The sequence below is a fragment of the Somniosus microcephalus genome, chromosome 30 (assembly GCF_052327205.1).
Source record: "Somniosus microcephalus isolate GS21.2 chromosome 30, FLI_Smic_1.0, whole genome shotgun sequence".
Lineage (NCBI taxonomy): Eukaryota > Metazoa > Chordata > Chondrichthyes > Squaliformes > Somniosidae > Somniosus > Somniosus microcephalus.
Genome location: NC_141016.1, coordinates 15,468,872 through 15,488,888, shown reverse-complemented (window position 1 = coordinate 15,488,888; position 20,017 = coordinate 15,468,872). Strand labels below are relative to the sequence as shown.

The 20,017-nt window shown below is 48.7% G+C and overlaps 1 protein-coding gene across 3 annotated transcripts in view; it reads left to right on the top strand.

Annotated features, from left to right (window-relative positions):
• Window positions 1-20,017, top strand: part of LOC147097937 (cytosolic purine 5'-nucleotidase-like) — an 83,264-nt gene that overhangs the window by 27,373 nt on the left and 35,874 nt on the right. For all 3 annotated transcript variants that reach the window (XM_085971028.1, XM_085971027.1, XM_085971026.1), the window contains exons 5-6: window positions 14,094-14,185; window positions 19,913-19,970. In XM_085971028.1, the coding sequence (XP_085827154.1) occupies window positions 14,094-14,185; window positions 19,913-19,970 (150 nt within the window). The remainder of the gene's footprint in view (window positions 1-14,093; window positions 14,186-19,912; window positions 19,971-20,017) is intronic.

Genomic DNA, 20,017 nt, shown 5'->3' with positions numbered 1-20,017 from the left:
GCATTGTCGGGGATAGAATCATAGAATAGTACAGCACAGAAGGAGGCCATTCGGCCCATCGAGTCTGTGCCGGCTCTTTCGAAGAGCAATCCAGTTAGTCCCACTCCCCCGCTCTTTCCCCATATCCCTGCAATTTTTGCACCTTCAAGCATTTATCCAATTCCCTTTTGAAGGCTGCTATTGAATCTGTTTCCACCACCCAGAAACTTAACTGGAGCAGCCACATAAATACTGTGGCAACAAGAGCAGGTCAGAGGCTGGGTATTCTGCAGCAAGTGTCTCACCTCCTGACTCCTCAAAGCCTTTCCACCATCTACAAGGCACAAGTAAGGAGTGTGATGGAATACTCTCCACTTGCCTGGATGAGTGCAGCTCCAACAACACTCAAGAAGCTTGACACCATCCAGGGCGCTTGATTGGCACCCCATCCACCACCTTAAACATTTACTCCCTCCACTACCAGCTGAGTAGCATAAGGAGGAGGTTGGAAAGATTAACCCCCCCAAGGAGTGTGCTGGGTGAGATGGTTGTTGGGAGCAGAGAATGGGGCAGTCAGGCCTGCTGCTCAGGAAGAGCAAATGACTGGCGCCATAGTGGGCAAGGCAAGGAATACCAAGGGAGGTACAGAGGAAGATGTTGTCCTCATTTAAGAGGAACATAGTGACATTATCTGTAAGTATGTGACCAACTTATACATTGGCTCCAGTGACACCCAGCTTTACCTCTCTGCCACCATCCTTGATTCCACGACTGTTGTGATGTCTAGTTGCCTGTCTTACGTCAAGTTATAGTTGAGCTAGAATTTCCTCAAGCTCAAATTTGGTGAAACCAGTTATCCCGTTAGGCTCCCACCAAAAATGTTGCACCTTATACCCCAATTCTATCCCCCTTCCCAACTGCTTAATGAAGCTGAACTCAGCAAGGCACAATCAGAATTTTTTGTTTGACCCCTGAACTGAGCTTCAAACCCACACCTGGTCCAGTACAAAGACTGCCTACTTCCACCTTTTGTAATATCAACTGCTTCTGAAACCCTTCCTCATGCCTCCAGGCTTGACATCTCCACCATTGCCCTATGCTTGCTCCACTTTAGATAAACTCCCAATTCCTCAGAACTCCACCGGCCATTCAACTTTTTAAAAAATTAGTTCCGGGCTGTGGGCGTCGCTGGCAACTATTTCCTCCTGTCCTCACTGACCTTCATTGGCTCCCTGAATTCCAGCATGTTGACTTTCAAATCTTCAGACTGGTTTACATATTCCTCCATGGCCGCACTCCACCCTACCTGTGCAGCCTCCACCAATCTCACATCCTTGTACACTTCCTCTACTCTTCTCACTCTGGTGTACTTGTACTTTCAGGCATCATGCCCTGATCTCTGGAATTTTCTTTCTTAAACCTTCTGGGGGGAGAAATTTGTGCATTTAGCGCCACACGTTAGCGCCTCGAGATGGCGCTAAAACGCCGTTCAGAGCTCTACCGCCAGCCAATGGCGATCCCAGAGCCACACGCCATATCCGTTTTGCCGGTAAACTCGATCGCCAGGGACATTGCAATCACGGAGATCATGACGTCAGTGAGTGTGCAACGCTCACTTAATGCCCGATCTCCCAATTTTGTTTTGGCCATTGAACTTACTGGCTGGAGAAAGCAATGATAGGTTGAGATGGCGTGCAGCAACAGGAAGCTGGCTCCAGGGAAGCCATTTAAAGGGATCCTCACCGATCATTCGCACCTAACAGGGTTTTGACGTCTGAGTGGCTGTGTGCTAATTCCTGCAACTGCAAGAGTTTTCTTTCGTCATTTCAAGTTCATTTGGTATCAGGGAGTGTTCTGGCAAGTACAAAACTCCCTCATTATTTTTGAAACGCTTCAAACTACAACACTTGCTCAAAGCCATGGCAGTCGACCTCGACCTCCAGGATCTACGGCGGAGGGAGCGAAGGCAGCAAGAAAGATGGGAACATGTGCACAGAGGGAGGAGGAGGGCCATCAGGGCTCTCAACAGGAGGCCTTACCCTCCAAGGTATTCCGACATCACTTCTCCTACCTTCAATTAAGCAATGAGTAATGTATTAGGAGACTTCGCTTCACCTAGGAGGTGTTACAGAACTCTGCCACCTCCTGCAACCAGATCTCCAGCCTCAGACCAGGGCGACCACAGCTCTCCCAGTGGCAGTCAAGGTCACCATGGGACTTAATTTCTTCACCAGCGGATCCTTCCAGTCTGCAGCAGAAGACATAGCGAACATCTCGCAGTTCGCTGTCCATTGCTGCAGCTGGGAGGTCACTGAGGCTCTCTACAGTAGGAGAAGGAACTACATTTCCTTCCCCATGTTGCAGGGCTTCATCGACTGCACTCATATGGCTTTGCGGGCACCGCATAACAATCCTGAGATCTTCCGTACCCGCAAAGGCTACCATTCACTTAATGTGCAGTTGGTGTGTGACCACACACAGTGAATCCTCAATGTCAGTGCCCGCTATCCTGGCAGCAACCACGATGCCTTCATCCTGCACCAGACCGGTGTGCCAGCACTCTTTCAGCCACCACATCAAGCTCGAGGATGGCTGCTCGGAGACCAGGGCTATTCGCTCACCACTTGGCTCATGACTCCCCTCCACAACCCCAACACTCCTGCCCAGCACTCATATAATGAGAGCCATGCTGCCACCAGGAACATCATCGAGCAGATCATCGGCCTGCTCAAGCAACGGTTCCACTGCCTTGACCGCTCGGGAGAAGCCCTCCAGTACTCGCCAGTGCGGGTATCCCATTTCATGGTGGTCTGCTGCATGCTCCACAACTTGGCCATCACGAGGGCGCAGCCCTTGCCACCAGGGATTGCGGGACCACCTCAGGAGGAGGACGAGGGAGAGGAGAATGAGGAACAGGAGGGAGGAGGCAGCCAGACAATCAGCCTTCCGGATGGGCGGTCCATGACCGGCTCATAGAATCATAGAATGGTTACAGCACAGAAGGAGGCCATTTGGCCCGTCGAGCCTGTGCTGGTTCTCTGCAAGAGCACTTCAGCTAGTCCCACTCCCCCGCCCTAATCAGGCTCATCAGACTCTGATTCGAATGAATGAAACCCCAGATCCCCATTGCTCACCACATCCCCACCATACCATCCCTGTCACAGGGCATCTCACAGTGTCCTCCTGGGTGCAAAGCTGAAATGAGAGACACCACAAAAGATTCCAAGCACAATTAATAAATTTATCTATACAAACATCACACATATTGTCATAAATCTCATCATCGAGAAACTACCTATGAAATAACACTGGACGGCCAGCTGGTGGCGTCGTCCAAGGAGTATAAATACTCGGGCGTGGGCCCCAGCTTGCCAGGGACATTTTGTAAAGACAAGGAGCTAGTGAAATACAACTAGACCTCCATGTTCTGAAACAAGTTGATTAAAGCCTTGCTTTATACTCAAACCAAGTGCGTAGTGAGTTTTATTACGTCACATATTACATCAACACTATTTAACTAATCACCCTTGTGCAATCCCTTAGTGCCTGTCGTTCGTGTGCCTTTTCCTACTCTAGTGCTCCTACACAGTGCGCTCCCAGTGGCTGCAGCACGGCTGGTGGAAGGCTGCTGAGTTTCCATGTGGGAGATTTCAGATGGCCTTGCAGGACGCCCTCGACCAGCTCTAGACCTAGAAGGCCAGGCTGTAGACTGCACCACCTCGGCATGTGCGGCAGCAGTTTGGGCTGGCTAGATGACAGGCCGCGACAAGGGCAATGGTGGCGTGGCAGTGGTGGGAACAGGAATGCTCTCATCCTGAGAGAGGACAGCAGGTTCCTGCTCCACTGACCCACTGCCACTCCTGGCCTGCTGCGACACCGTGAAAGCCCCAGTCGACGGTGGTAGACCCAGCCACGGTGGCAGCAATCAGAGCTTGGGGAGGCATCACACTGAGACTGCATGAGAGCAGCCAGAGCTTGGATGCCACCAAGCAGAGACTGCATGAGAGCAGTCTGAGCTTCCGCTGCAGTACTAAGACGTTGGGTCGATTCCACCTGTGCTGCAATGAAAGCTGTGACATCGCTCATCATGCGCGCCATCACGTCTGGGTCACCACCATCTCTCTGGGAGTCTACCATCATTTGCAGACTGGAAATGATGGGCCTCCATGCTCAGTGCAGAGCCTTGTGCAATGTTGGAGGTGGACTCCTCCACACTCCTTGCCATTGCCGAGAGGCTCTCTGGCAGCTTTGCCATTGCACCTAATCATCTCCGTGTGCATGCCCATCACCCTTCTTCTAAAGGCCCCCCCATCGAGGTCCTCATCTGAGTCCTGTGGAGCGGAACTCGGGCGCGAACTCACCCTCCGGGGCACTGGCCCCCGAGCTACCCTTTCCCCCCTGGCCTTGCTACAACCCACTCATGCCCTTTGCCTCACCCTATGCAGATGCCGCTACTACACTACCCTCTAAAGAACACGTAATGTCAGTGTCTGAGCTGGTGTCTGCGAGTGACAGATGCGGTGACACTGTGTCTCCTTCTTCCTCCTCATCCTCCTCTTCTCCTGCCTCGCTCTCTGCGGTGCCCTCAGGGACAGGCTGCTCAAGTGCTTTCTGATTATCTGAAAGCAGAAAGGCATAAGAGTCGGGTTATGGTGAAAGGAAAGGGGCAGAAAGGCATGCATACAGCATGAGTAGCTTGAAAGTGAGAAAAGATTGTGGGCTGAGGGGAAGTGGGATGTGAGAAGAAGGAGTAGGGAATGAACATATCGTTGTTGTCCCCAAGGGGGTCAATGTCGCCGGTGGCCACGGCACCCATGACCTGGCGCCCAATGATCTCCAGCACTCTACTCTCCAGCTGGCTCAGCTGTTCAATGTGGACTTGTCCCCCACCTGTGCACACCTGCTCCTTCCTGTTGTGAGCAACCTTGCCCTGCAAGAGAATGGAAAGTGCATGAGTGAGTGTGGGTAATGTGTTTGGGTGATGTGCCTGCCATAGTTGAATAGCTGTCATTGTGTGCAAGGCGTGAGATGTGGGTGTGAGTGTTGGTAGGTAGAGATTGTTGGTGGGTGAGCGCTGGGGGTATGGTGCTTTGGGCCGTGTATGAAGATGGTGGTACAGATGGTGGTATGTAGCATTTGTTGAAGCATTCACTCACCCTGACCACCCGTGTGAGGTCGTTAAACTTCCTCCTGCACTGTGAGTGGGTCCTGGGGACCACAGTGCTGCCCGTCACATGTTGTGCCACCTCCCTCCACAGAGTGCGGGACACTTGTGGCGAGGGCCTCCTGCCAGTTGGCGGGTACTGGACCGCCCGCCTTCTCTCCACCGCGAAAACCAAAGCTTCACCGAAGAACCTCTGGGCTCTCTCCCTGGGGCGGTGATCTGCCATCATGATTTGTTAGTAACTTCTTCTTCCCTCTTCCTCCTTCTTTCCTCCTTCTCCTGCTTTCCTCCTCCTCCTCCTTCTCCTTCTTCTTTCCTCCTCCTTTCCTCCTCCTTTCCTCCTCCTCCTCCTTTCCTCCTCCTTCTCCTTGTTCTTTCCTTCTCCTTCTCCTTCTTCTTCTTTCCTCCTCCTCCTTCTTCTCCTTCTTCTTCTTCTTCTCACCCAACAATGATGAGAATGAGGCGCTGCAGCATCAATGAACTTCCCCTTTAAGTAATGAAAAAAGCCTGTGGCAATCATAACTTGCAATTAGACTGCCTCCGATATTGGTCCAGCTTTTTAGTGTAACGCCAATGAGCTTGGGTTTTTAGACTAGAATCATGACTGCAATCATTTTAATGAGGAGTGAGCCCGAATTTTGCGTGCATTCTAGACGATTTTCAGGTGGCGCTACTTAACCATTTTTAGTCGAATCACTGCCCATTTCTTGGCTATAACGAATTTCTAGCCCCGGTCCATCTTGTTACTTTCGAAACCCTCCTCAAAACCAACCTATTCAGCTACACCTTCGGTCACCTGTAACTCCTCTCACAACACCTGCTTGGTTTCCAGTCCCCCTTTTGATGCACCTCGGGGGCAGTTTGCTCTATTAAAGGTGCTGTGCAGGTTGTGGGGCTGCTGTGTAAAGGCATGTCAGACTTCAGTTGGTTTTCTGCCCCCGATTTTAACTCAGGGCCAGTTTTGTGGGGGGGGGGGGGTGGGCAATGGTGTGAGTTAGAAACTCGCCTGCTACCCCAGAAATGAGGCCTGGGGCATTTTTAGCTCCTCACTTTAAATCCTGCCGGTCGCTATTCCACCCATTCCGGGCCGGAGTTGCGTAAAATCCGAGGCCACTCGCTGAGAATAGGTAAGTGGCAGGATTGGCTACCGGGGTGGCGGGGGGGGGGGAGTCTCGCAATTGGGAAGGGGGAGGGGGGGGGCGAGCCCTCAGCAAGGGAGCTCTAAGCAGGAGGAGCTGGAGCGTGAAAAAAAACGTTTTCAAAAAAGTATCTTTTTGGACCTCTCTTGGCCCCGATCCAGTTCCCCTCTGGAATGGCCTGGTGATAAACCGTGGCTTCCTACTCAGGCCGCCGAATGATCCTAATGTCAAAAAGGATCCCGCTGGCTTTGGGCGGGGTTTCCTTGCAGTTGAGCAGGTTGAAATTGCGATCGATCGGCCCCAGGGCGGGTACTAACCTGGGCGATTTTAACCGTTGGCTTCTGCCAGGCGGAAAAATCGCACCCACCCCACCCCACCGCCCCTCACAATGTCTTATTTTCCAAATCAGTTGGTTGATTTGCAAATCAGAAGTTATCTTTACCAAACAGAAGCGTCTGATGACATTTAGCCTTTAATCCTTCGGTATAAATAGCTGGTTCTTAAGCTCTGGGCCTGAGATTCTTCACATAGCTGCGGTCTAAGTGAGCTACATTACGTAATAAACTGGCCTTGTCCCTTGCTGTTCCACTCGGTGGTTACAAGGCCTTTCTTGTGTCTTTTAATACTTTCAAAACAAGTATAGAGATCAAAAGAATTGACTAAGATCAACAAGGAGGAATGCAGCAAAATAAGACGTAGGTTAAAAGCCCTGCAGGGCCCTGCTGCATTTGAGCCATTCTCGGCCATTGTCTCATCACTTTGGGCTCCCTGGAATATTGGTTATCTGCTACAAATAGCTGGCAGCTTCTTTTGTGTACGTACACAGATAAGAATTATTAAAAATTAATGGAAAAATACCATTCAGCGTGGAAATTTTGGATGAGTGCTGGGGCTGCCCTGAGGAGACAGGAATGTCACTGATGCAGGTTCCTTAAAGAGAATGGTTTAGACCATGTCTTAAAGAGAGTTTCCACCGTTAAGCATTCAAGAGGCTCTGGGATGAGAGAAGTTTCGTGTTATAGGTCAGTGGCCCGTGTATGACAGCCAGATCTCAGGTGCACCATCTCTGTGTTTGACAGGCCGCTGTTTCACTCATGACATTCGAGAAATCATTTGAACGTTGGCTGTCATCTAATCTCTGCGGAATGACCTTTATCATCTCTAACACTTAGGATAATAATAAACAATCAGAATTTTATTCAACCAGAGAACACTTTCCGTTTGCACAATCTAGGCGAGGGTGTGGGAGCGGGCGCAGGGTGTGGGTGCGGGCGCAGGGTGTGGGTGCGGGCGCAGGGTGTGGGTGCGGGCGCAGTGTGTGAGAGCAGGCGCAGTGTGTGAGAGCGGGCGCAGGGTGTGGGTGCGGGCGCAGGGTGTGGGTGCGGGCGCAGGGTGTGGGTGCGGGCGCAGTGTGTGAGAGCGGGCGCAGGGTGCGGGTGCGGGCGCAGTGTGTGAGAGCGGGCGCAGGGTGTGGGTGCGGGCGCAGTGTGTGAGAGCGGGTGCGGGCGCAGGGTGTGGGTGCGGGCGCAGTGTGGGTGCGGGCGCAGTGTGTGGGTGCAGGGTGTGGGAGCGGGCGCAGTGGGTGCGGGCGCAGGGTGTGGGAGTGGGCGCAGTGTGTGGGTGCGGGCGCAGTGTGTGGGTGCGGGCGCAGTGTGTGGGTGCGGGCGCAGGTTGCGGGCGCAGGGTGTGGGTGCGGGCGCAGGGTGCGGGCGCAGTGTGTGGGTGCGGGCGTTGGGCGTAGATCAGCCTGCGACCTCCCAGTTAAGATTGTAGTGCACCTTGTAATCGAGCTAACTTATATTACTGAGAACATTCCTCCTGTGAAAATATACAGCACTAAGTGGTGCGAATACTTCAATGCACTGCAGTCACAAGGGACAGTGGCCTGGTGACAGTGTGCACTGGAGCATCAAAAGGCTGTGTCTCACAGTTAGACACAAGCTGACGCAGCCAGTTTAAAAAAAAAACTCACAGCAATATCAGAGCAATCCCATAGCACTTCTGCTCCTCCTGGCTCCACAAGGAAAGTCCAAAAAAAAGGTCAAAAAGACTTTTCCCTTTTGGGCTTCTTCTGACCCCGACTCCGCTTCCCGCAAGTTAGGCCTCACAGGAAAAATCACATCAGCTTCCCCTGCTCAGGCCTCTGGCCATGCACGGGCAGGGTTAAAATCGCTTCTTTGGAGTGAGAGTCACTCCATGTTGCATGTGCGCACTTCCAGCTCCACACTGGCGAGGACCAGCTTGCCGGCTTCGTATCATCCACAGCACTAATAAGGTGAGCTATTCGAAGGGGAATGGGGAAATTGCAAAATAAAATGAGAGAGAAACTTTATTTGTGCTCATCCAGTATTTAGAAGATTTCCCTAACGATCTAGATGGTTGGAATGTGACCAGTCGCCGGGATCTTATGTGTCAGTATTGTAGCAGCGTTTGTAACACTCGTATATTTATATCTGCTTACTCTGGTCCCAAATCCTTGATGACAAGGCAGCAACTATTGTTGAAATGCAGTGACTGACAGAACCAACAACTGGGTATCACCGAGCGTCCTACCAGTTGGTCACATAGCAGGATGCTGAGAAAAGCACTTCAAAGAAAATGCAAAATGTGTTTAATCTCAATCTAAAATGAGACTGAGATATAACTTTCCAAGAAGTACAAAAGAGTTCAGCTACTGCAATCCTCCCCCCACCACTGCCCCGCCAGTGTGGCTGCTAGCCTCAAATGAGCATGTGGCCCAAGCTTCAGTATAATCTTCGCCAATGTTTTTTTCTCACGTCAAGCCAACAGAAACTGAAGTAAGGATTCTATTCTTTGTTCACTGGCCACCCAGGGTTGGGTCGAGAATGGATTTAAATTGAAATGTATTGTAGCATTGTCACACTAACCTGTGCACCGGCTCTGCAAGAATGTATGACATGAATCAGTCATTCATGAAAGAAAGACTTATGAAATAATACTGAGCAGCCTACGGGTGGCGCTGTCCAGGGAGAGTATAAATACTCGGGCACGGGCCCAGCTTGCGCAGGACATTCTTAACAGGAACTAGTGAAGGACACAACTAGACCTCCATGTTGTAAATCAGTTGCTTAAAGTTTTGTTTAATGCTTAGACCAAGTGCCTAGTAGTTTTCTTACATCAATGTACACCCGGGATACAGCACTATAAGGAAGCTCCCTCTCCCAGTCTGGTGCTCACAACATCCATCACTACTCCTCTCCTTGGGAACTGTTTCCCTCCCCCCCCCTTTTCAAAAGTCCTGTTATCATCCATTCCTTAGACAACCCGCCCTTGCCCTCATCTCCAACCTCTTCGTCTTTTCGGAAGTTCTCAAACGTGTCACTGCCACTCAGCTCTGTGGTAAGCTCTTCCACCGTTCAGTTCTTCAGTCTGGCTTTCACCCTGTCCACAGCCACATTCCCCCTAGTCAAGATCATCATGGGTACACTTGTGTGAGCGTGACCACGGTACCTTATCTCTCTTTAGGAAGGCAAATGGAATGTTAGCCTTTATTGCAAGGGGGATGGAGTATAAAAGTAGGGAAGTCCTGCTACAACTGTACAGGGCATTGGTGAGACCACACCTGGAGTACTTTGTATAGTTTTGGTCTCCTTATTTAAGGAAGGATATACTTGCATTGGAGGCAGTTCAGAGAAGGTTCACTAGGTTGATTCCGGAGATGAAGGGGTTGTCTTATGAAGAAAGGTTGAGCAGGTTGGGCCTATACTCATTGGAGTTTAGAAGAATGAGAGGGGATCTTATTGAAATATATAAGATTCTGAAGGGGCTTGACAGGGTAGATGCAGAGAGGATGTTTCCCCTCGTGGGGGAATCTAGAACTAGGGGGCATAATTTCAGAATAAGGGGGCACCCATTTAAAATGGAAATGAGGAGGAATTTCTGCTCTCAAAGGGTCGTGAATCTTTGGAATTCTCTTCCCCAGGGAGCTGTGGAGGCTGGGTCATTGAATGTATTTAAGGTGGAGATAGACAGATTTTTGAATGATAATGGAGTCAAGGGTTATGGGGAGCGGGGAGGGAAGTGGAGTTGAGGCCAAGATCAGATCAGCCATATTCGTATTGAATGGCGGAGCAGGCTCGAGGGGCCGAATGACCTCCTCCTGCTCCTACGTCTTATGTTCTTATGTTCTCATATTCTCTGATCTCTCTACAGCCTTTGTTAAAGCCCACCACTCAATTCTTCTCCACTGCCTCTCCTCTGTAACCTAGCAGTGCCAGCACATCTCTTGTAACAACTTCTCCTCCCGTGCCATTTCCAGCACGTTTCCATCCTTGGCACCCCTCCAATTCAGCATCTACATCTACATCTTGGCAACATTATCCATAAGCATGGGTTCAGCTTCCACATGTACGCTGATGAAACCCAACTCTGACTGTCCACCACCATCCTTGATTTCACAGATGTTGCTGTGCCGTCCAATTGCTTCACTGACTTCAAGCTGTGGATGGTGCAGAAGTTTCTGCAGCTCAGCCGTGGCAACAACAAAGCCATCGTGATCAGCCACTGCCCGAAGCTTTGCACTTTGATTCTGATCTCAGTCTCCTTTTCGTTGCTCACTTCGGATGAACCCAACTTGGTGTCCTGTTTGACCTTGAGTTGCACTTCAAACCATACATCATCTGCCTACCTCTATCTCTGAAATATCGCTACCTCCCCTCCTCCACCACCACTGGTGCTGAAACCAATCATGAATGCCTTCAGCACCCCAAGGTTTAATTTCCCCAACATTTTCCTTGCTGACCACCTAAGCCTCCCCTTACATAAACTCCCAAGTTATCCTTTGGCTTCCTCTCCTCCAGTGCAACAATGTCAGTGTTTACAAACCTGTGCGTGGCCTCGCCCCACACCAGCTCCGCGACCTGCTCCAGCCATGTGTCCCTCCCGGTTGCACCCACTGCTTTTTCCAACAGAACCAGGGGTCACAGTCTAAGGATAAGGGGTAAGCCATTTAGGACTGAGATGAGGAGGAATTTCTTCACCCAGAGAGTGGTGAACCTGTGGAATTCTCTGCCACAGAAGGCAGTGGAGGCCAATTCATTAAATATGATCAAGAAGGAGTTAGATATATTTCTTAAGGCTAAAGGGATCAAGGGATACGGGGAGAAAGCAGGGACAGGGTGTCGTGAATCTTACCATTCATGTAGAAATGACTCATGAGATAACACTGGGCGGCCAGCTGGTGGCGCCGTCCAAGGAAAGTATAAATACTCGGGCGTGGGCCCAGCTTGCTCCGGATGTTTTTGTAACCAGGAACTAGTGATGTAACTAGAACTCATGGTTGTGAAACAGTTGATTAAAGCCTTGTTTTATACTCAAACCAAGTGCTTGTAGTTTTCTTACGTCACAGGGTACTGAATTTGGATGGTCAGCCATGATCTCATTAAATGGCGGAACAGGCTCGAGGGGCCGAATGGCCTACTCCTGCTCCTATCTTCTATGTTTCTATGTGTGTTTCCCGCCGCCTGTTCCACCGGAGGGGTAGGGCCTTCAGCCATCTTCCCTCCACACTGTGGAAGTTTCTCCCCAAAGCTCTTCAGTTTGTGATGTTTCTCCCCGCTTTCAAAATCTCTTCGACCAGTCCTTTGGAAACCTTCCCTGATGCTACTCCTACTACTGCTCAAGCCCAACCCACACTATATGAAGTACTTTATGGCATTTCACCATGGCTGCTGTGCAAGTGGGGTTAGTATTACATATGAGCACTCCCCCCATGTTGCACCGTGGCGTTAAAATTGTATATGACATTGGACCGTGATTAGTATTATGTATGAACCGCTCCACCGTTGGCGGCCGTGCCTTCAGCTGCCGTGGCCCTAAGTGTTGGAATTCCCTCCCTAAACCTCTCCGCTTCGCTACCTCCTTTAAGACCCTCCTTAAAACCTACCTCTTTGACGTATAAGATTCTGAGGGGGGTTGACAGGGGTAGATGCTGAGAGGCTGTTTCCCCCGGCTGGAGAGTCTAGAACTAAAGGACATAGTCTCAGGATAAGGGGTCGGCCATTTAAGACCGAGATAAGGAGGAATTTCTTCACTCAGAGGGTTGTGAATCTTTGGAATGCTCTACCCCAAAGGACTGTGGGTGCTGAGTCGTTGAGTATATTCAAGGCTGAGATCAATAGATTTTTGGACTCTAGGGGAATCAAGGGATATGGGGATCAGGCGAAAAAGTGGAGTTGAGGTCGAAGATCAGCCGTGATCTTATTGAATGACGGAGCAGGCTCGTAAGGCCTACTCCTGCTCCTAATTCTTATGTTCTTATGACCCATCTACCCTAATATCTCCTTACGTGGCTCGGTGATAACACTCCCGTGAAGTGCCTTGGAACGTTTTACTACGTTAAAGGCGCTATATAAGTACAAGTTGTTGTTGTTGAATATTCCCCACCACCATAGAATTACAAATGTAAGAAGTCACACACCAGGTTATAGTCCAACAGTTTTATTTGAAATCACAAGCTTTCGGAGCGCTGCTCCTTCGTCAAGTGAAGTGGAGAGATGCCTATAGACACAGCATATATAGTCAGAGAATAATGCCAGATGATTACAGGTAATCTTTCTAACTGCCATTTATCACACCTCAGCAGAGAGATAATCACAGCAATCAAAGGTGTGAATGGTGTCCAAACAGGTCAGTCAGGAAAACATGACATCAAAGAACAATGAGGTGGGGTCACAAGGGGTAAAATGTTGCAGATGCTGGGGTCTGTATGAAAAACAAAAAACAGACAAAAACATTTTCTTTGCTGGAAACCACAGCAGGTCCGGCCGCATCTGTGTAGAGAGAACAAGCCAACGACGACTCGAGTCTGGATGACCCTACGTCAGGTGGGATTACATGTAGCGTGACATGAACCCAAAATCCCGGTTGAGGCCGTCCTCATGAGTGCGGAACTTGGCTATCAGTTTCTGCTCTACGATTTTGCGTTGTCGTGTGTCTCGAAGGCCGCCTTGGGGAATGCTTACCCGAAGATCGGAGGCTGCATGTTACATGTAACCCCACCTGATGTTGACCATTTTATACCATTGCTGAAAGATAAAATTACCCCAAATCTGCTCTGCCCCATCCCTTCATAACACATAGGAACATAGGAACAGGAGTAGGTCATTCAGCCGCTTGAGCTTGTTCGGCCATTCAATGAGATCATGGCTGATCTGTATCTTATCTCCATCCACCTGCCTTGGCTCCATATCCTTTTATCTCTGTCAGCCAGTGGCTCAGTGGGTAGCACTCTTGCCTGAGTCAGAAGGTTGTGGGTTCAAGTCCCCACTTCAGAAACTTGAGCACAAAAATCCAGGCTGATACTCCCAGTGCAGTGCTAAGGGAGCGCTGCAGTGTCAGAGGTGCTGTCTTTCAGATGAGACGTTAAACCGAGACCCCGTCTGCTCTCTCAGGTGGATGTAAAAGATCCCATGACACTATTTCGAAGAAGAGCAGGGGAGTTATCCCCGGTGTCCTGGCCAATATTTATCCCTCAACCAACATCACTAAAAACAGATTATCTGGTCATTATCACATTGCTGTTTGTGGGAGCTTGCTGTGCATTTCCTACATTACAACAGTGACCACACTTCAAAAGTACTTCATTGGCTGTAAAGTGCTTTGGGACGTCCTGAGGTAGTGAAAGGCGCTATATAAATGCAAGTCTTTCTTTTTTATACACCTCTATCAAATCACTCTAATCTTTTGCCATTACTGTTTCAGGAAGAATCAATAGTGTTGAGTTGAACGGTTGCGTTGAGTTATCTCATTCCAAACTTTCCTGTAACCCCCTCGTCATTGTCTTCCCTCAGAGCAGAGATTCTTGAGCAGTACTCCAACAAGTTTATCCAAAGAGATGACACGGAACGCTTTTACATCCTCAACACCCTCTTTAACCTTGCCGGTAGGTTGGATTGTCTCCTATGACTGTCTCTTGCATGCCTCAAGAAACAATGTTCTGTTTGCAGTGTCACCTAACAGGATGCAACCTATTGGTCTGAGCCCACTACGAAGCATCTCTCCCACGTTCAAGGGCGGACAATTGTAGGCAATGTACCTGTGATTAGTGTGGTTAACCTGAGGTTAGTGTGCAAAATTAAATCACATGGGATTGGGGGGTAATATACTGGCATGGATTGAAAATTGGTTAACAGACAGGAAACAGAGAGTAGGAATAAATGGGTCTTTTTCGGGGTGGCAGGCGGTGACTAGTGGGGTACCACAGGGATCAGTGCTTGGGCCCCAGCTATTCACAATATATATCAATGATGATTTGGATGAGGGAACCCAATGTAATATTTCCAAGTTTGCTGACGACACAAAACTAGGTGGGATTGTGAGTTGTGAGGAGGATGCAAAGAGGCTTCAAGGCGATTTAGACAAGTTGAGTGAGTGGGCAAATACATGGCAGATGCAGTACAACGTGGATAACTGTGAAGTTATCCACTTCGGTAGGAAAAATAGAAAGACAGAGTATTATTTAAATGGTGATAGATTGGGAAATGTTGATGTACAAAGGGACCTGGGTGTCCTTGTACACCAGTCACTGAAAGCAAACATGCAGGTGCAGCAAGCAGTTAGGAAGGCAAATGGTATGTTGGCCTTCATTGCAAGAGGATTTGAGTACAGGAGCAAGGACAGTTATACAGGGCCTTGGTGAGACCACACCTAGAGTTTAGAAGAATGAGAGGAGATCTCATTGAAACGTATTAAATTCTGACAGGGCTAGACAGATGCAGGGAGGATATTTCCCCTGGCTGGGGTGTCCAGAACGAGGGGTCACAGTCTCAGGATACGGGGTAGGACATTTAGGACTGAGATGAGGAGAAATTTCTTCACTCAGAGGGTGGTGAACCTGTGGAATTCTCAACCATAGAAGGCTGTGGAGGCCAAGTCACTGAATATATTTAATAAGGAGATAGTTAGATTTCTAGACACAAAAGGCATCAAGGGGTATGGGGAGAGAGCGGGAATATGGTATTGAGATGGAGGATCAGCCATGATCATATTGAATGGCAGAGCAGGCTCGAAGGGCCGAATGGCCGACTCCTGCTCCTATTTTTCTATGTTTCTATGATTTTTTTGATAGTGTCAGTGGGAAAGGCACCTCATTATCCGAGCGGTCTCGGAAGATTTACCTTATTGTGTACACTGGAGTTTCAGGTCCACAGAGCTGAGTTAGACTGCAACTTTGGGTGCAGTCAGCTTCTATTAACTGGTTCTGTGTGGTATTAAGAACGTAAGAACATAAGAAATAAGAGCAGGAGTCGGCCATTTGGCCCTTCGAGCCTGCTCTGCCATTCAATAAGATCATAGATGGTCTTCTACCTCATTTCCACTTTCCTGCACTATCTTCATATCCCTTGATTCCCTTAACATTCAAAAATCTATCAATCTCTGTCCTGAATATACTCAAAGACTGAGCCTCCGCAGCCCTCTGGGGTAGAGAATTCCAAAGATTCACCACCCCCTGAGTGAAGAAATTCATCCTCATCTCAGTCATAAATAGCCGACCCCTTATTCTGAGACTGTGACCCCTGGTTCTAAACTCCCCAGCCAGGGGTAACATCCTCCCTGCATCAACCCTGTCAAGCCCTGTAAGAATTTTTTACGTTTCAATGAGATCACCTCTCATTCTTCTAAACTCTCGAGAATATAGGCCTAATCTACTCAATCTCTCCTCATAGGACAATCCCCCCATCCCAGGAACCAGTCTGGGGAACCTTCGTTGCACTCCCTCCAATGCAAGTATATCCTTCCTTAGGTAAGGAGACCAAAACTGTGCACAATACTCCAGGTGTTTTCTCACCAGGGTCCTATATAATTGCAGTAAGACTTCTTTAGGCTTATACTCAAATCCTCTTGTAATAAAGGCCAACATTCCATTTGCTTTCCTAATTGCTTGCTGTACCTGCATGTTAACTTTCAGTGATTCGTGTACAAGGACACCCAGGTCCCTCTGCACACCAACATTTCCCAGTCTTTAACCATTTAAAAAATACTCTGCTTTTCTATTTTTCCTACCAAAGTGGATAACGTCACATTTCTCCACATTATATTCCATTTGCCATGTTCTTGCCCACTCACTTAGCCTGTCTATATCCCCTTGAAGCCTCTTTGCATCCTCCTCACAACTTACATTCCCACCTAGCTTTGTATCATCAGCAAACTTGGATATATTACATTTGGTCCCCTCATCCGAATCATTGATATAGATTGTGAATAGCTGAGGCCCAAGCACTGATCCTTGCAGTACCCCACTAGTCACAGCCTGCCATCCTGAAAATGACCCGTATATTGCTACTCTCTGTTTTCTGTCCGTTAACCAATCCTCAATCCATGCTCGTATATTACCCCCAATCCCATGAGCCTTAATTTTGTTTAATAACCTCTTGTGTGGCACCTTACCGAATGCCTTCTGAAAATCCAAATACACCACATCCACTGGTTCCCCCTTATCTATTCTGCTACTTACAACCTCAAAAAACTCCAACAGATTTGTCAAACACGATTTCCCTTTCATAAATCCATGTTGACTCTGCCCAATCCTATTATTATTTTCGAAGTGCCCTGTTACCACGTCCTTAATAATAGATTCTCGCATTTTCCCTACTACTGATGTCAGGTTAACTGGTCTGCAGTTCCCCATTTTCTCTCTCCTTCCTTTCTTAAATAGTGGGGTTACATTTGCTACCTTCTAATCCGCGGGAACCATTCCAGAATCTATGGAATTTTGGAAAATGACAACCAATGCATCCACTATCTCTATAGCCACCTCTTTCAAAACTCTAGGATGTAGGTCATCAGGTCCAAGGGATTTATCGGCTTTCAGTCCCATTAATTTCTCCAGTACTATTCTTTTACTAATGCTAATTTCTTTCAGTTCCTCATTCTTGCTAGGGCCTTGGTTCTCCACTATTTCTGGGAAATTTTTTGCGTCTTCTTCCATGAAGACAGACACCAGGGGCTGGATTTTACCAGCCCTGAGGAGGTGTGTCTGGAGCCGGGACTGCTGGGAAAATCCCCAAAAATGGGAACGGGTCCCAAACCCACTCCCAACCCGCCTCCAACCAATCTTCCCGGGAGTCGGGTCCCCGATTTGCACAGGGTCCCGACTCCTAGAGGCAGGAAGAGGATTACTGCCACTTAACTGCCTGTTAACAGGTAGTTAAGAGGCTTTTTCCCATTTTTCCACTGCTGCTGCGGGCTTCCCGACGTCAGGGAACCCCACCAGGGTAAGTGAGGGGTGATGTGGGTCTATTGTAACTTTTGTGTATAAATGACAGCTGCAGAAGTGGTTTAATTGACTGAATGGGACACTGGTGAGTATCAGAGGTAAGGAAAAGTTATGAAAGTAATGTTTAATGTGTTTAGATGTTTCTGCAGGTGACAAGCTGTGAAGAGTTTGTGTAGGCTCATCTCATCGGGAGAAGTGACAGATGGCTTCTGCAATCTCAGCTGCAGCTGCCATCTGTTTTATCCTAAGGAGAGAGTAATTGGAGAGCCTGGGTGCAAGGACTCATCTTTGGACAGTGATTGTTAGTGTTTGACAGCACCTCAATGCTGTCAAACACTGCCAAATCATCTGTCAAACAAGTGTGGTGCATATACCTTTAAGAAAACCGGCAGATGAAGCGTCATCAACTGACGTCATCTGACACCGGCTTTCCCTTAATTGGCCGGCAAGCCCGCAGGGCAGGCTTAACAAGGCCAATCAGGGGAAAATAGCGTCAGCTCATCAGACGTCGCTGGGGGCGGGACTGGAACCCAAAAACCAGCAGTCCTGCCTTGAACTCGGCCTGGAAGGTAAGATTCTGCCCAAAGTATTTGTTTAATTTCTCTGCCATTTCCTTATTCCCCATTATAATTTCTCCTGTCTCGGCCTGTAAGGGACCCACATTTACTTTTGCTAATCTTTTCCTTTTTACCTACCTATAGAAGCTTTTACAGTCTGTTTTTATGTCTCTCACTAGTTTACTCTCATATTCCATTTTCCCTTTCTTTATCAATTTCTTGGTCCTCCTTTGCTGAATTCTAAAATCCTCACACTCCTCAGGCTTATTACTCTTTTTGGCAAAATTATAAGCCTCCTCCTTTGATCTAATACTATCTTCAACTTCTCTTGTTGGACCACTTTTCCTGTGGGTTTTTTGTGCCTTAAAGGAATTCCTTCCACTTGAAGCCTTTCATGTTTGTGTTTTTTTTTAGTTTAGTTACACTATTTCAGGCTTTTCTAATTCTTTTCATTAACAAACTTGGAGCAGCTATTTAACTGTCCCCACTGAAGGAGGTCAGTTGAGTTCAGTCCAAAATGTACAAATGTACAAATAAATGTTCTGTTTGCACGGTCGCATAACAGCAGTCTCAGCTGTGGCTCAGTGGTAGCACTCTCACCTCTGAGGGAGAAGGTTCAAGCCCCACTCCAGAGATCTGAGCACAAAGGGCTGGATTTTGTCAATGGGGACGTGATGGAGGCAGGACTCCCACTTTTTGGGTTGTAGTCCCACCTCCATTGACTTGTGGCCAACCCACGCTATTTTCCCTTGATTGACCTTGTTAAGCCCCGCCCAGCGGGCTCAGCAGGCCAATTAAGGGACACCTGGTTACTGGTGACGTCAGCGATTGACATTTCATCTGTCAAGAGCTTTTGACAGATGAAAAATCAGTGTTTGACAGCTCTGTGAAGCTGTCAAACACTGACAATCTGTCTTCTAACTTGAGTCCTTCTACTCAGACTCAGTTAGAGATCTCTCCAGACCAGAAAACGGAATGCTGCAGCTTTTCACAGTTCAGCGGCCATTTTGCTTTCTGTGCCGGTGAACTGAGGGACTCCCGAGAACTGAAGGAAGGAAGCCTGCAGGAGAAAGTAAAGGTAAGTAAAACTTATTAAAACACTTTACACTTACCTCTGCACACATGCACCCATCACTCACCTGCATAACGGACATCTCGACCCCGCCAACCCCTTCAGACCGACGGTCCGCCTCGCTAACTTGGCGTGGTTCAGAGCCATCGGACAGCCCACACTTCAGGGCTAAAAATAGGGATTAGGCAAAAAACTGCCTGTTAACTACCTGTTAACAGGCAATTAATTGGCACTAATCCCCTTCCCGCCTCAGGGAGGCGGCTCCCAGCACAGGTCGGGTCCCTGCCTCCTGGGACATTGGCATGGAGGCGGGTTGGGGGCGGGATGAGTTCCTGCCCCCCGATCCAGCAATTTTCCCGCCTCCACGGGGCTTGGAAATTCGAGCCCAAAATCTCTGTTGACACTCCAGTGCAGTACTGGGGGAGTGCTGCGCTGTCGGAGATGCCGTCTTTCGGATGAGACGTTAAACCGAGGCCCCGTCTGCTCTCTCAGGTAGACGTAAAAGATCCCGCGGCACTTTTTGAAACAATCGCCAAGGTAACTGAAATTTACGGCCTGAACTGCAGTCCCAGAATGGACCATGTCTGCGATGATCGAAATCATCTGTGTTAATGTGGGGAGCATGCAGATATATCATTGATATAACTGCTTGGTATGGGACACTCCTTTGCTGTTTGTGTCGGCAGCAGGAAATGTTAGTTGAGGTCTGCAACAAACACTGCGGAATTGTTGCACTGTTTCACATATGGATTGTTTCTGTTACAGAAACCTACCTATATGCCTGTCTAGTGGATTTCTTCATCAAGTGCTCCGAATACACCAGGTAACAGTGCAGATGATCATGCATACAGCCCCTTTAGTACTTTGCTT